This window comes from Dipodomys ordii, unplaced genomic scaffold (assembly GCF_000151885.1).
Source record: "Dipodomys ordii isolate 6190 unplaced genomic scaffold, Dord_2.0 Scaffold249, whole genome shotgun sequence".
NCBI lineage: Eukaryota > Metazoa > Chordata > Mammalia > Rodentia > Heteromyidae > Dipodomys > Dipodomys ordii.
Genome location: NW_012267465.1, coordinates 628,102 through 642,446, shown reverse-complemented (window position 1 = coordinate 642,446; position 14,345 = coordinate 628,102). Strand labels below are relative to the sequence as shown.

Here is a 14,345-nt window from a genome sequence, read left to right as displayed (position 1 = left end):
GCACCACATAAGCAGAAAAAGCCAGAAGTGGCGCTGTGGCTCAAGTGGTAGAGTGGTAGCCTTGAGCTGAAGAGCTGAGGGACAGTGCCCAGGCCCACAGTTCAGGCCCCACAGCCGACAAAAAAAAAACTGCTAGACCCCACCAACCCCCTCTGCCAGGTGTAGTAGTGCATGCCTGTAATTCCAGCACTGAGGAAGTTGGTTTGAAGCCAGCTTAGGCTTCTCATAGAAGGGAGGGGAAAAGGCTTCTGTGCCCACCACTGCTGCCACCGTCATACCCCATCGTACTCCTAGGAAGTACCTTGGAGACTCACCTCTCAGGCAGAGTGCGGTGGGAATTGGGCCTGGTGGGGGAAAAAAGAGACAGTGAGAGCCAGAAGCCAGTGACACACCTGTCATCCTAGCAACTCAGGAGGGTGAGATCTGAGGATCACCATTGGAAGCCAGCCCAGGCAGGAAAGTCAGTGAGACTCTTTATCTCCAATAAACTACTCAGAAAAAGCTGGAAGTGGCACTGTGGCTCCAAGTGGTAGAGCGCTAGCTTTGAACACACAGAGGCTCAAAGGACAGCGCTCAGGCCCAGAGTTCAAGCCCCAAGACCGGCAAAAAAAAAAAAAAAAAACAGGACCAAGCTTCCAAAAGGCACCAAGTGACAAGCGTTAGTATCTTTCTTTGGTGAAGGTGTTCTAGGTGCTTTAATGGACGGAGCTAAGTGTCCCAACTCTGAGTGCTTTAACGAGTGAAGGAAGCCACGCAATCCGTCCCCTTTTAGCGGGGTGGGAAGTCGCCCCAGTGCTTTAATGAAACCCCCACAGTATTTAGAGTCGTTTTCTGGAAAACGCTCCCATTGGCGGGATCGAAGTAAGCAATCCCCTTCGGGGGAGTCTCCCAACTCGACAGCGGGGAGGTATAGGGGCACAGGCGGGCTCCCCCACGAGTCCGGGGGGGGCTCCCTGACGTCACGGGAAGACCTGCAGTGACGTCATACCCATGCACCACCACCACCGGCCTTGCAGAAGCCCAGAAGGAAACTGGAAAGTCGAGTGGAGTGGCGCCTACCTGTGGCCGTCCTCCCGCTGGGCCTGCGTCTGGATGGTGGGCGCCATGGCGACGCGGCGACAGCGGCCTGGCTGCGCCGAGGGCGGACGCCGAGGGGCGTGCCGGCTAAGGTGGCCTCCGGGCCTGAGCCGAGGCTCCCGTGGGCGCCGCTCTCCGCGGGGAAGGCTGGGAAGAGTATGCAGAAGAGAAGAGTTTACGTCCCGGTAAGCCCGCAGGCGGCGCCTCGGACACACGGACTCACAGCTCTGGCGTCACCAACCGCCGCCGAGACTCTGAGGGCCGAGACGGATCTCCTCAGGCCGCGAATCCTTCGGGAAATAGAGTCCGGATTAAAGCCTCCCGCTCATTGGCTAGCTGTTGGATTAGAGGGCGGAGCTACCAAGGAAAACCCCTTGTAATTGGTGATCAGATTTTTCCAGTCTTGGCATCCAATTGGATAGTAATGAAGGCGGAGCAGCGTCGCTCCTCTGATTGGCTAAACTGTCTGGAAGGCGGGGGTAACTACGGAACGAGACTCGAATGAACCGCGGGAGACGCACTAGCTCCTGACGTACTTCCGGAAATCTCTACAGCAAACATGGCTGCTCCCCAGCAGCAAGCTTCTGCGGCTTCCTCAGGTGCAGGGGTGGCGGGCCCAGGTTCAGCTGGTGGCCCGGGGCCCCAGCAGCCGCAGCCGCCAACGCAACTGGTGGGACCGGCCCAGAGCGGGCTCCTGCAGCAACAGCAGCAGGACTTCGATCCTGTGCAGCGGTATAAGATGCTCATCCCGCAGCTGAAGGAGAGTCTACAGGTGACTGATTGATTGATTGATTGATTGATTGGGAGCTGCTAGGAGCCAGCGGTGTTCGGCTTGTCCGAGTCCAAGGGGGCGGTGCCGCGGAGCTATTTAGGGAGAAATCGTGGGCAGGGAAGCGGGTAAGACTTGTTTGTGTCGGTTCTCGAACTTGAACTCAGAGCCTGAGGGCTGTCGCTGATCTTTTTCCCTCAAGGCGAGCACGCTACCCCTTGAGTCACACCTCCATTTCTGGCTCTTCCCTAATTGGCTGGCTTTGAACTGTAATCCTCACATCTCAGCCTCCAGAGGAGCTGACATTACAGAAAGCAAACCACCAGCGTCGGGCAACTTGCTCATTTTTTGTGAGACTGAAGCCCAACCTCAGAAAGGGGGATTGACGCAGATATGGAGGCTGGGATTGGGACTGATTGACTGCAACTCTGAAGGGTAAAGAGATTTTAAGGGAGAAGCAGGGCGCTGGTGGCTCACACCTGTTATCCCAGCTACTCAGGAGGCTGAGATCTGAGGATTGCGGTTCAAAGCCAGCCTGGGGAAGGAAAGTCCGTGAGACTCTTATCTCCAGTAAACCACTCAGAAAACCGGAAGTGGTGCTGTAGCTCAAGTGGTAGAGTGCTCCCCTTGAGTTGAAGAGCTGAGGGACAGCGCCCAGGCCCAGAGTTCAAGCCCCACAACCGACCAAAAGAGAGAGGAAAGGGGAGACAGGGAGAGGGAGAGGATATTTTAAGGGAGATATTGGGCTCTGGTTCAGCCCTCAGATTGTACAGAGATTCTGCTCTGCCTGTGATTGGTGGATGCGGGCCATGTCATGAGGTTATTGGTGAGAAACCAGGGTGTCCTGGGAAAATACTGTTGGGAATCATCAGAGCAGTGGGAACACTGGCATTATTCTACAACTGTCTAGAGGAGAGATGCCAGATGAAGAGAAGGCCTGTTAGTTAGCTGGGTCTCAGGGAAGAACATAGCTCTTCCTAATATTTCTTTCTCTATCCCCATTGTTTGTTTTTGTCTTTTTTTTTTAACAGACCTTGATGAAGGTTGCAGCCCAGAACTTGATTCAGAACACCAACATTGACAATGGACAGTAAGTACAGACCCCATCCACCATTTAGTATGCCTCTCACTATGACATAGGGGCTTAAAATCAAGAGGTGGGAACCCAAGGAGGCAGCCAGGGAAGAACCATGAAGAAAGGGAAGGACAGATGGGAGCACAGAGGCTTCCTTAAGCCACAGGATGGGCTCAGTGGTTCAGGGGGCTTTGCAGGGATGGAGGTGGGGTACATGGAAGTAACTCCAGAATGAGGCCCCAGGGTTCTGAGTGGAATGTTGTAATTGGCCCAGAGAGAGCGAACTCTACAAATGACAAATTTTGGGAGAAGACTATATTAGATTATGCTCACTCACCCCACCCTCAGAAACCCCTTCCCCTCCCCACCATGCCCACCCCTCCTGTTGACAAGTTCTGCCTAGATGGCCTGGGCATGATTTACTGACAGACACTTGATTGGTGGATACTGGTGTCCCAGAGATTGGACATCCTTTTGATCACCCTTTTCTCCCTGGTTATAGAGAGAGCAGCGACGGACCCATACAGCGCTTTGACAAGTCTCTGGAAGAGTTCTATGCACTATGTGACCAGCTGGAACTCTGCCTGGTAAGCTGCCTTCTGGACACTGGTGACCATGGTGCCACCCGGTTCCTTTCCCTGGGTGTTCAGGCAACTCTTTGACTGGTCACCTCTGAGCCACACCTGATGCTGGGGACACAGTGGTGCCCAACTGTTGCTTTTACAGCTTTGAGTTCAGTGGAATCACAACTATAAGGTCAAACGAGAGCAGTTCAGTGAAGTGAGTAGTATGAAGGGAGGCACAAGCTGGATGCTGGTGGCTCACACCTGTAACATTAGCTACTCAGGAGGCTGAGATCTGAGGATCATGGTTCAAACCCTTGGGCTGGGAAGGTGGCTCAGTGGTAGAACGCTTGCCTTGCATGCATGAGGCCCTGGGTTCGATTCCCCGGCACCACATAAGCAAAAAGAAAAAAAAGCCAGAAGTGGCGCTATGGCTCAAGTGGTAGAGCGCTAGCCTTGAGCTGAAGAGCTGAGGGACAGTGCCCAGGCCCAGAGTTCAGGCCCCACAACTGGACCCCCAAAAAATAAATAAAAATAAAAATAAAATTTTCTAGCAAATAAACAAGAAACTCATTTCAGGTTATCAGAGATGCTGTGGGGAAGCTGAGAGCAGTCGTGATTGAGGTTGGAGCAGTGACCTCATATTGAAGGTTCAGTGTAGGCCGCAGGAGGGAGCGGGAGGGGACATTTGAGATGAGACCTGAGGGGACCAACTGCTGGGATTAGGAGAAGCTAGCGGGTAAGGGCTGGTGGTATGTCTCAGTGGTGGAGTGCTTGCCTGGCATGTGCAAAGCTCCAGGCTCTGTCACTAGCACTGCCCGGGAGGGCTGGGGAGGGGAAGGAGGAAGGCAGACAGGCAGACTAGCTTGAGAATTCCAGGAGCAAAATGGGGGCTGAGGAGAGATGAGGGCTTCAAAGGCCCAGATGGACCAAGAGCCTGAGCTATGGGGAATGAGAGAGGTCAGGTGAATGGGAGACCAGGAGTGAAGGAGAGTTGGGATTTTTTGTTTGCAGCATGAAGGAAGCACCTGGGAACTGAGCAGGGACTGTTGAGATTTGTGTGTTTTACAAGGCACCCTGAGGACCAGGTCTGTAGGAGTCAGGAAGGCAGGCAGGACACTGAGGAGACCATGACCATCACCCCAAGCCAGGCTTGCTGGGGCCTTGAGCAGAGGTTTGCCAGCTGCTGGGTGTTAGGGGAAGGAATGAGCAGTATCTGAGAGGCAGTTCCCCTTGGGCCCCAGGGTCCCTTCCTGGAGGATGGTGGGGCTGGTGGGGCTGATGTCTCCTTCTCCCTCTCTGGCCAGGTCTCCCCTGCCAAATCCACCCCAGCCCGCTGAAGCGCTCCATGTCACTCATCCCTACGAGCCCCCAGGCCCCTGGTGAGTGGCCGAGTCCAGAGGAGCTTGGGGCCCGGGCTGCTTTCTCCACGCCCGACCACGCCCCCCTCTCACCCCAGAGCAGCGTGGCCTCCTCTGGCAGTGAGCAGACGGAGGAACAGGGCTCTAGCCGGAACACTTTCCAGGAGGATGGCAGTGGCATGAAAGGTACACCTGGAGCTCTGAGGACAGAAAGCCAATGTAGCTACCCCCCTTTGCCCCCCTCCCTGGGAAAGGTCTTAGAAGAGTGGATGGCCTCTGCCTTTTGTGCTCAAGACAGAGCAGAGAGAGCCACATCCACCCTCCCAGGAAGCCAAGCACCAGAGAATATGTCACAGCAGTGAGCAAGTCCTCCTGGGAGTCTCAGGCAGGGGCTTCCTGCCAGAGTAGCTAGGACCGAGTGAGCCCTCCCAGTTTTCTGCAGTTTTTAAGGCTCCCTGTGGCCCATGCCTTCCCCCCACCTTCCCTCTGGTCACCAGGGTCAAGGTCCTGACCCCATGTCCTCCATTTCCACAGATGTGCCCTCGTGGCTCAAGAGCCTCCGCTTGCACAAGTATGCAGCCCTGTTCTCCCAGATGAGCTATGAGGAGATGATGACCTTGACCGAGCAGCACCTGGAGTCGCAGGTGAAGCCAGGAGGACTGGTGGGGAGGCATTGGCACCGGCACCGTTTGGTACTAGGTACTGCCCTGCAGCCCAGGCTGCCCAGGAGAAGGCACCCAGCTCCCTGTCTCTGTCTTTCCCACAGAATGTCACCAAAGGGGCCCGTCACAAGATAGCCCTGAGCATCCAGAAGCTTCGAGAGAGGCAGAGTGTCCTCAAGTCCCTGGAGAAGGTAAGGACCTGGTTCTCTATCCCTTGAGATTGGCCTGTCAGCTGTCAGGACCATCTCCTGGGTCTCTTCGCTCCTCAGGTCTGACCACAGCCCTAGGCAGTCAGGTGCCAGAGATCAAGTTGGCATCAAATGGCTCTCTAAGCGGTGTCATGTGTGCTCTTTAACTTTTCTGACTGGTCTATCTTTCTGGTAGGGGAGTTAGTCCCTCTCCTGTGTGTGGGTTGGGGGGTGGGGGTAGGTGGGGAGAGAGAGATCGCTTTCCATTGTTGCCTTCTGTCTTTCCATTGTTGCCTTCTGGCTTTTCCTCCCCAGCCTGTGGGGTCTTGATGTGGAGTGGATCTGAATCCTCCTCATGGGCCCTTGAGACACCACAGTCCTCTGCCTTAGAGGGGAAGAGCCAGCAGTCCCCTTGCTGTCCCGTCTTCCCCACGGCCTGTGTGAGCCCTCCTTCCCCTGGGGTATGCCCCTGACCCACGGTGCCCTCTGCACACAGGACGTGCTGGAAGGTGGGAACCTGCGGAGTGCTCTGCAGGAGCTGCAGCAGATCATCATCACCCCCATCAAGGCCTACAGCGTCCTGCAGGCCACCGTGGCCACCGCCACCGCAACCCCTACTGCCAAGGATGGGGGCCACGGGGACCCACTGCTGCCAGGTGCTGAGCCTCCCCTGGCCCACACCGGCACAGACAAGGGCACCGAGGCCAAGGACCCACCAGCTGCAGACAGCTACCCCCCTCCACCAGCTCCAGCTCCCACTGATGGCAGTGAGCCAGCCCCGGCTCCTGTCGCCGACGGGGACATCCCCAGCCAGTTTACACGGGTGATGGGCAAAGGTAAGGATGAAACCCAGCTTTGACAGTGGGAGCAGCAGGGATATACCTGAATCTGCTGGCTAGAAGGTGAGACACTGCACAAAGCACCTCGCTGAGACTCTGACCACGCATCCCTGTCCTTTCCCTGTCTCCCAGTGTGCACCCAGCTGTTGGTGTCCCGACCAGATGAGGAAAACATCACCAGTTACCTCCAGCTCATCGAAAAGTGCCTGACTCATGAGGTAAGGCCTTCACTGAGCTACTGAGCAGGGGGAGGCTGGCTCACCCCACTCGGGCCCTGCATGGTCCGGCCCAGCTCACTTCTCCACCCTCATCTCGCTGTGGACTTCCAAGGCTGCTTCTCAAAGCACTCATTCACGCCTGCGCTCCGTCCCCACATTTGGACAGGTTCCCAGAGACACCTCGCCCACAGCGCCTGCAGGCTCACGACGCTTGCGCCACCTGCCCTAATCCTCTTGGGGGAGGCGGGAGGTTGGCCTTGCCCCGTTCCATTGCACGGGTGTCTCCCTAGCCAGCATTGCCTGGCACCAAGTGGAAGGCAGGTGGAAAGGAAGCACATCGTTGCTCCTTTCTTGTCTTCCCCGATTCTAGGCTTTCACAGAGACGCAGAAGAAACGGCTGCTGTCCTGGAAGCAGCAAGTGCTGAAGCTCCTGCGAACGTTCCCTCGCAAGGCCGCACTGGACATGCAGAACTACCGGCAGCAGAAGGGGTAGGGGTCGGGGTTGGCCAAGCCCCCCCCCACCCCCCCCTGGCCTTGTGCTTGCCAGCTGATTGCTTAAAAAGATGATGGCATTTGGGGCTGGGGGCCCTTTTGTGGTACTCGAGCAGTGACTACCATCTTAGGAACAAGGCAGGGTCAGGGATCAGGATGGAGGGGGGCCCCTGAGTTCCATCCCCAGCACCTACAGAGACACTGTCTCCCCACCTTTCATGGGGAGCTTTTGAAACGCCTTCTTGCACCAGACTAGTCGCAGAGTCTCCCCCCAGAGGCTGCTTTGAGTGGACACAGTCCGGCCCCCACCCCCATCCAGATGTGTGACACAACACCTCTCTTCCATCCTCCTGTGGGGTGGTGAGGAAGGGGGGCACACATGGGCCCGTGCACCTAAGCTAACCCCCCTGCTTTCTGCTCTCTCCAGCTGGGCGTTCGGCTCCAACTCTCTCCCCATAGCTGGCTCTGTGGGGATGGGGGTGGCCCGGCGCACCCAGCGGCAGTTCCCCATGCCTCCTCGCGCCCTCCCGCCTGGCAGGATGGGCCTTCTGAGCCCCTCGGGCATAGGGGGCGTCTCCCCTCGACATGCCCTCACCAGCCCCAGCCTCGGGGGCCAGGGCCGACAGGTGAGCCACATGGAGGCAGGCACTCTGGCACTCGGTGGTGGGGGTGCTGTGTGTCTGCCCTTGTGCTTGTGTTCAGCTCCAGTACCTCTGGGCCTCTTCCCCACTCACCCCTTCTCTCTTCCCACGGACCCTGCAGAACCTGTGGTTTGCCAACCCTGGAGGCAGCAACAGCATGCCCAGCCAGAGCCGAAGCTCTGTGCAGCGCACCCACTCACTCCCGGTCCACTCATCACCCCAGGCCATCCTCATGTTCCCTCCAGGTAAGGCTCCCACCCCAGGCACCGCTGCTCAGCTCCCACCCCCTGCATCATGGGAGTGTGTTCTTTACCCTTTCTTTCTAAGCCACCTTCTCTCAGTCCCTCACCCCCTTGCCCCACCCCCCATTCCCTATGCAGTGTTGTGTGTCCACAGTGGCCACTGTCACTGTGGCTGTCTAGGATCATTCAGTTTGGAAGGGCTTGAGGAGTGAGAGAGGTTAGGGCCGGAGATTGCGGAGAGGGGAGTCCTGCCTGCCTGTCTGCTGTCATGGGAGCCAGTGACTATCTCAGCTCAGTCCTGCTCTGGAGGCTGGAAATGGAAGGCTCTTTTGCCTCCACCCAAAGACTGACTCAGCAGTCGGGGGAGTGCTGAATGGACAAGGGGTAGATCAGAGACACGCCAGCCATGGGTCATGGGTCCCTGCTTCCCTGGAGGAGGGGGGCTTGTTGCCTCTTCCCCATCTGCATATGGGTGGCCTTCCCTGGACCAATGGCCCTGGGCCGCCCCCTCCATGGGGATTCTGAATGTATGAGGTCTTTATGAGTTCTTCCTAATGAGGCATCATTCCAACACCCAAGGGAGCCACAGATGCTCTTCTCTCCCAGGTGTCAGTCCTCACACAAAGATGTTTCAGGAGAGACAGGTTCTACTGGGACCTGATCTCAGGACTCCATGGCTGGTGGGTGGTGAGAGGAGATTGGAGCCGGGTCTTCTAGGCTCAGCACCAAAGCAGCTCAGACCTGACAGCAGTGGAGAACACCGAGGTAGTTGGGTTTGCCAGGTGCCCAAATAGGAAACAGGTCCTTGGGCAAAGTGGTGAGGACAGGCCTTGGGTCGCTGAGCCTGCCTGGACCACATCCTGTCCTGAGCAGCAAGCGCAAGTGAGCATAGGAAGACTTTATCTTACCTGTTGGCCCATGCAGAGAGAAGAGGTCAGCATCGGGAGCAGTGCTGCCTGGTGTCCCTGTCCTAAACAGCCACAGCCTGTGGGCCTCCAGGAAAGCTTCCGCTTCCTGTTCTCCATCTATAACTCTGGCCACTACTGCCCCACCTGCCTCGTGATATCTGTCCCCAGCCTGTCTCTGTCCTTGGTCCTTCACCGCCCTGTTCTCTCTCCCAGACTGCCCAGTCCCTGGGCCTGACCTGGAGATCAATCCCACCCTGGAGTCTCTGTGTCTGAGCATGACAGAACACGCCTTGGGTGGTGAGCATTTCCTCTTTCCCTGACCCAGCACCCACCCTCCCACCCATGCCTCCACCTCTGAACCAAGCAACTTGAGGTTCTGAGGGGCCCAAGGGGAGGCCAGACTCCAGGGAGGGCCGCCGGGGTGACAGGTGACATGAGTGCCTTCCTCAGGCCTCCCGCCAGCTCCTGATCTGCCTCCCTTCCTCCCTTTCTCACCACAGATGGGACAGACAAAACCTCCACCATCTGACAGGACCCTCAGCCCAGCGCACCCATGGGCTCCTGGGCGGCGGGCGGGGACAACCCCCAGCCGCCTCCTGGGCAGCAAGAGGGTGGGCTGGCTCAGCTACTCGTTCTAATATTTTTCTACTCTCACCCTCTTAACTTTTGTTTAACATTGGCACACTCCTTGCTCACTCCCAGGCCCATTGAGAGAGACTGCTGAGGCCGGGGGGTTGGGGGGGGGCACCGAGTGGGTGGCCAGGATAGAAGGGGCAAGGACCAGCCAGACTGCCTGTCCCTCCCCTCCCCTTTCCTTTCCTCCCTACTGCATTCCACCTGGCCCAACCCCACCCCTGCCTCCTCCAGACTGCTGAGCACTGCCCCTGCAGTAGGGCAGACTCCCTGATGATAGACTGACTGCCACCTTGTGAATCTGCTCTGAACCTCACCATGGGGGAGGGCAAGCCAGCCAGGAAGTCACTGGAGGAGCTGGGGAGAAAAGGAGGGCGAGGAGTGGAGCCTCTCTCTCCTCCCCAATGCCTTCCCCTCCAACATTCCCCCAGGACAGGAGCCGCCTTCTCACCTCTCACCGTGTTTGTCAGAGGTTCTCTACAATTAATTTCTTAGGCCTATTTAAGATGCATATTTATATAGTTCTTAATGGTTTTTCTCTCTGATCATTCCCTATCATTTTTAGAATCCCCAGGCCTCTCTCTGAGCCAAGACAGTGGCAGGGGGAGCCTGAACTTTATAAGAGGAGAGGGCAGCGCCCCCTCCTCCAGACCCCCTCGCCCTCCTTACTCCCCAGCCCTGGCTCCCAGATGCGGAGGATGAAGGCGGGCAGCCAGGCAGCGGGGAGGCTGGAAGTCTGTTGCCTTAATGTCCCCTTCCCCCACCAACACACTGTCTCCGCTCCTGGGTCTGGTGGCAAAGGACTTGGAGGTCAGGAATACAGGAAAGGGGATTGTTCTTCTGTTTGTTTTTCTCCCTGTCCCCTCTCTTTCAGCCTCGCCCCTCCCCCATTGTCATGACCTCATGTAAGCGGAACACTATATCCAAACCCAGAGGTGCGTCCCAGCTTGAGTCACACAGCCCCTCTGGTCCCAGTTCCTGATGAGGGCTTGTGCTGGGGCCCAGGTGGAGGGAGGGGGGTTGGGGGTTCAGACAGTGGGGAAGCCAAGTCCCCCTATTTTAACCTCCTCTCCCCTCTCAACCCACCCCCACTCACTGGGACATTCTCAAGCTTTTCACATCGAAAAGGAAAAAAAATGTTATTTTTAGATACATTTTATGAATAACTTTTGTTATGAATATGGCTGGTAACCATTGTGTATGTTATTAAAGATACAAAATGTTGGGGAAAAAAAAAAACCAAAAAAAAAAAAAAAAGAACCAACAAAAACCCCCTTGAAAACCACCACCCTCCCTGCACTTCAGCCCGTCCCCAGCCTTCCTGCCCCAGCCTCCTGCTCTGTGGACCTCCTGTCCACCGAGCCTAGGGAGGGGGAAGAAGCCAGGGGGCTAGGGTGGTCCTGGGGACCCACCTCTGTTCCCCACCTCCTCTCCCAGTGCCGGGCTGGGCGGGGTGTCAGGTGTATTTATGTACCTCTTGCACACTCATCAACCTATGCAAGTTCCCGCCCCGGCCCTCCAGGTTGCTGTGCCTTGGCCCATTCCCCTCACCTGGCTTCTCCAGCCCCTCCCTCTAGCCAGGGATGGGGGCAGTAGGCCTCTAGTTTGGAGTCAGCTGGGTGTCCCTCCCCGGGACCCTCACCTTCCCCTAGCCAGTCCCCCCTCTGAGGGTGACTTCACTGCCTGGCACTGGGAGTTGGTGAGGGATCCCCTCCCCCTTGGAGGGAGGTGAGAGCTGCCCCCCTCCCCCCCACGCCTGACAGCAGAGTGCAGGACGCAGGCGGCCCCACTCTGATGGGCAGGACCCTTCCCTCCTGCCATCTCCCCCACCCCCCCAGGCCCTCCATGGTCTCACCCTACCCCCCCCCCACTGTCCCCAGTCCCACTGGCAGAATCAGCTTTGAGTAACTACAGTTTTTCTCGCTGTTAGAGAAGACTTATTTGTTGGAGTTTCAATTGTTTAATGGTCTGGGCTTATTTTGGAGAAAAAAAAAATTGAAACAAAAGGATTCTGACCTTTGTTATGTGCCATTTCATGGGGAACCCAGTGGCCTTGCTTCCGTGACTCAAGCTGGGGTCCTTGAACACGTCAGTATGGCTTGCGGGGGGTGGGGGGGGAGTTGGCACCAGAGGGCCCTGGCAAGTGGAGAAGTAGCCTTTTATTAACAGCAAATGGGTTGGGGCTGAGCAGGGTGAAGGGCTCCCCAACACCACTAGAAAAGTGCCTTCTTGCCCTAAGAAGGCCCTGGGGCTCAGTCACTGTCGCTCTCAGCCTCACTGGAATCAGAAGCTGGGGCTTCACTGCCCTCCTGGGCCGAGTGCTCACTGCCACTGGGGAAGGGGCTGGCGCTGCGGCTGCGGCTAGGGCTGCGGCTCCTCTGCCCACCGCCATCACTGCCACTGTCAGAGTCATTGTCACTGCCACCGCGGACAGGCCTGTCCTCATCAGAGTCAGCATCGTCCTCTGAATCCGCATCACTGCCGAAGATCTCTTCTTTGTCCCGGGCAGCCCGGGCTTCATCCTCACTGCTCTCCTCCTCGCCGCTGCCACTCTTGTCGCTTGCTTCATCCCTGTCGCCCTCCTCCCGGTCACTCTCACTGCCCGAGCGCTCGTCCTCGCTGCCCTCCTTCTCGCTGCTGCTGCCCTTCTCCTGCTCCTCATCTGTAAGGGAGCAGGGAGAGGTGAGACCCAGCACCGCACCCTCCCTCGCTTTCCAAGGCTTGGACCGCTCTACACGAGCTCCTCCTCTACCTGAGCCCCCAGCTTCTTTCTCCTCAGCCTCCATCTCCTCCTCCTCCTCTTCTTCTGGTTCGTGGTTTTCCAGCTGAGCCTTCCGTGCCTCCTGAAAGCAGGATAGGGTAGGGGGACAGTGTGCTGGTCAGGCCTGTCCCTCCTCACCACACAGCTACCCTTCCTCGGGGGGGGGGGGCAAGGGGTGAGGGGGTGGAAGAGGCAGTGATGCTCTTACCTGGGCTTCTAATTCCTTCTCATTCATATCCCGGTGTTTGACCACAAGCAGAGCATTTGTACCCGACTGGACACCAGCCTTGGCGCGGCGTTTACTGAGTCGGACTCTGCAGTAGGCAAATTGCAGGAAGAGGGTGAGGGGTGCACTTAGACACTGCCAGAGAGGTGGGTTCTGATGTGGGGCTCAACAGTGCTCACTCTGGATGAGGCACAGAGGACTGCATATATGGTGTACACACATAAGCGATCCACATTCATTCATATATGTTGACTTGTGAAGCCACCACATAAAGACCAGGAGCTGTTACATGTGCATGTCTGGCTTTTTTTTTTTTTTTTCCGGTCATGGGGCCTGAACTCTGGGCCTGGGCGCTGTCCCTCAGCTCTTCAGCTGAAAGCTAGCACTCTACCACTTGAGCCACAGCGCCACTTCCGGCTTTTTGCTTATGTGGTGAGGAATTGAACTCAGGGCTTCATGCATGCAAGGCAAGCGCTCTACCACTGAGCCACCTTCCCAGCCCCTGGATGTCTGGCTTTTGAGTAATAGGAATTTATGGCCCCAGTGGACCTTTTTACCCTCAATAGAACAAATGGCCATGGACTGAAGATGGGAGGTTGGTACCACCATATGGGTGTGGGCCCCCAGAACCCACTTTGTTGGAATAGAATCTGCAATGTTTATTTGGTCTGGGGGTTTGAACTGTCCCTGAGCTTTTGTGTTCAAGGCTAGCATTCTAGCACTTCAACTTCCAGTTTTCTGGTGGTTCACTGGAGATAGGTGTCTCATGGACTTTCCTGCCCAGGCTGGCTTTGATTCTCAGATCTCAGCCTCCTGAGTAGCTAGGATGACAGGTGTAACTCACCAGTGCCTAGCTTTTGATCTCTAAACAAGTTCAAGTCACACTTGCCAGCTTTTACACCAAGGGCCCCAATACAGCAGATAACTTTCAGCCCTCAGAGGAGTGTGGGTCACATTTTTAAAGTTGGGTATCCAGTGTTTTGCCTTAAAACACATCTAATTTTATATGTTGCCTGCATTAGTACGAGGGAAAGCAGGTATGCGCCCACACAAAAGTATTAAAGGTTTCTACGTTACCTGAAGATTTTCATCCTGGCCTCCCATTTAGCCAGGCCCAGCCCATGCTCATGAAATGCACACCAGCTGCTCTCACAGACACTGCAGCTAGACACCAGTAGCTCATACTTGTCATCCTAGCTACTTAAGAGGCTGAGATATGAGGATCACAGTTCAAAGCCAGCATGGGCAGAAAAGTGTGAGACTTTTCTCCAGTGAAGCACCAAAATCCCAGAAGTGGAGCTGTGGCTTAAGTGGAAGAGTACCAACCTTGAGCAAATAAAGCTAAGGGATAGCACCCAGACCCTGAATTCAAGCCCCAGGATTAACACACACATAACAGACATGGCAACTGCTGAGGAAGAGGTGACACCCAGGGTGGTTCTTCCCTGCCCTGGCCAGACTACGCACCAGCCCTGGGTCCTGAGAAGCCTGGGGCAGGCTGAGCGGAGAGCAGAGGAGAGTACCTGGTCTCCAGTTCGTTGTAATATACCCCATCGCCTTCCCGGAAGATGAAGAAGTAGTTCTCCTCGTAGCCCTTGCTGGCCTTGTTCTTCACGTTCCAATTATACTCGCGTGCTATCTTGTAGTCATACCTGTGGATGAGGCGCAGTTGGCTCAGGGGTCCCCAAGG

At 56.4% G+C, this 14,345-nt stretch overlaps 2 protein-coding genes across 2 annotated transcripts in view; both read left to right on the top strand.

The window, feature by feature from the left end:
- Samd4b (sterile alpha motif domain containing 4B) overlaps positions 1 to 10,192 on the top strand; it is a 16,130-nt gene extending 5,938 nt beyond the window's left edge. Inside the window, exons 2-11 of the mRNA XM_013036123.1 lie at positions 4,792 to 5,031; positions 5,380 to 5,489; positions 5,612 to 5,698; positions 6,192 to 6,531; positions 6,667 to 6,752; positions 7,123 to 7,241; positions 7,672 to 7,870; positions 8,007 to 8,130; positions 9,249 to 9,332; positions 9,536 to 10,192. Of these exons, the coding sequence (XP_012891577.1) occupies positions 4,792 to 5,031; positions 5,380 to 5,489; positions 5,612 to 5,698; positions 6,192 to 6,531; positions 6,667 to 6,752; positions 7,123 to 7,241; positions 7,672 to 7,870; positions 8,007 to 8,130; positions 9,249 to 9,332; positions 9,536 to 9,564 (1,418 nt within the window). The 3' untranslated portion in view covers positions 9,565 to 10,192. The remainder of the gene's footprint in view (positions 1 to 4,791; positions 5,032 to 5,379; positions 5,490 to 5,611; positions 5,699 to 6,191; positions 6,532 to 6,666; positions 6,753 to 7,122; positions 7,242 to 7,671; positions 7,871 to 8,006; positions 8,131 to 9,248; positions 9,333 to 9,535) is intronic.
- Positions 1,614 to 14,345, top strand: part of Med29 (mediator complex subunit 29) — a 28,807-nt gene continuing 16,075 nt past the window's right edge. Inside the window, exons 1-3 of the mRNA XM_013036124.1 lie at positions 1,614 to 1,849; positions 2,878 to 2,936; positions 3,424 to 3,508. Coding sequence (XP_012891578.1) covers positions 1,637 to 1,849; positions 2,878 to 2,936; positions 3,424 to 3,508 — 357 coding nt within the window. The 5' untranslated portion in view covers positions 1,614 to 1,636. The remainder of the gene's footprint in view (positions 1,850 to 2,877; positions 2,937 to 3,423; positions 3,509 to 14,345) is intronic.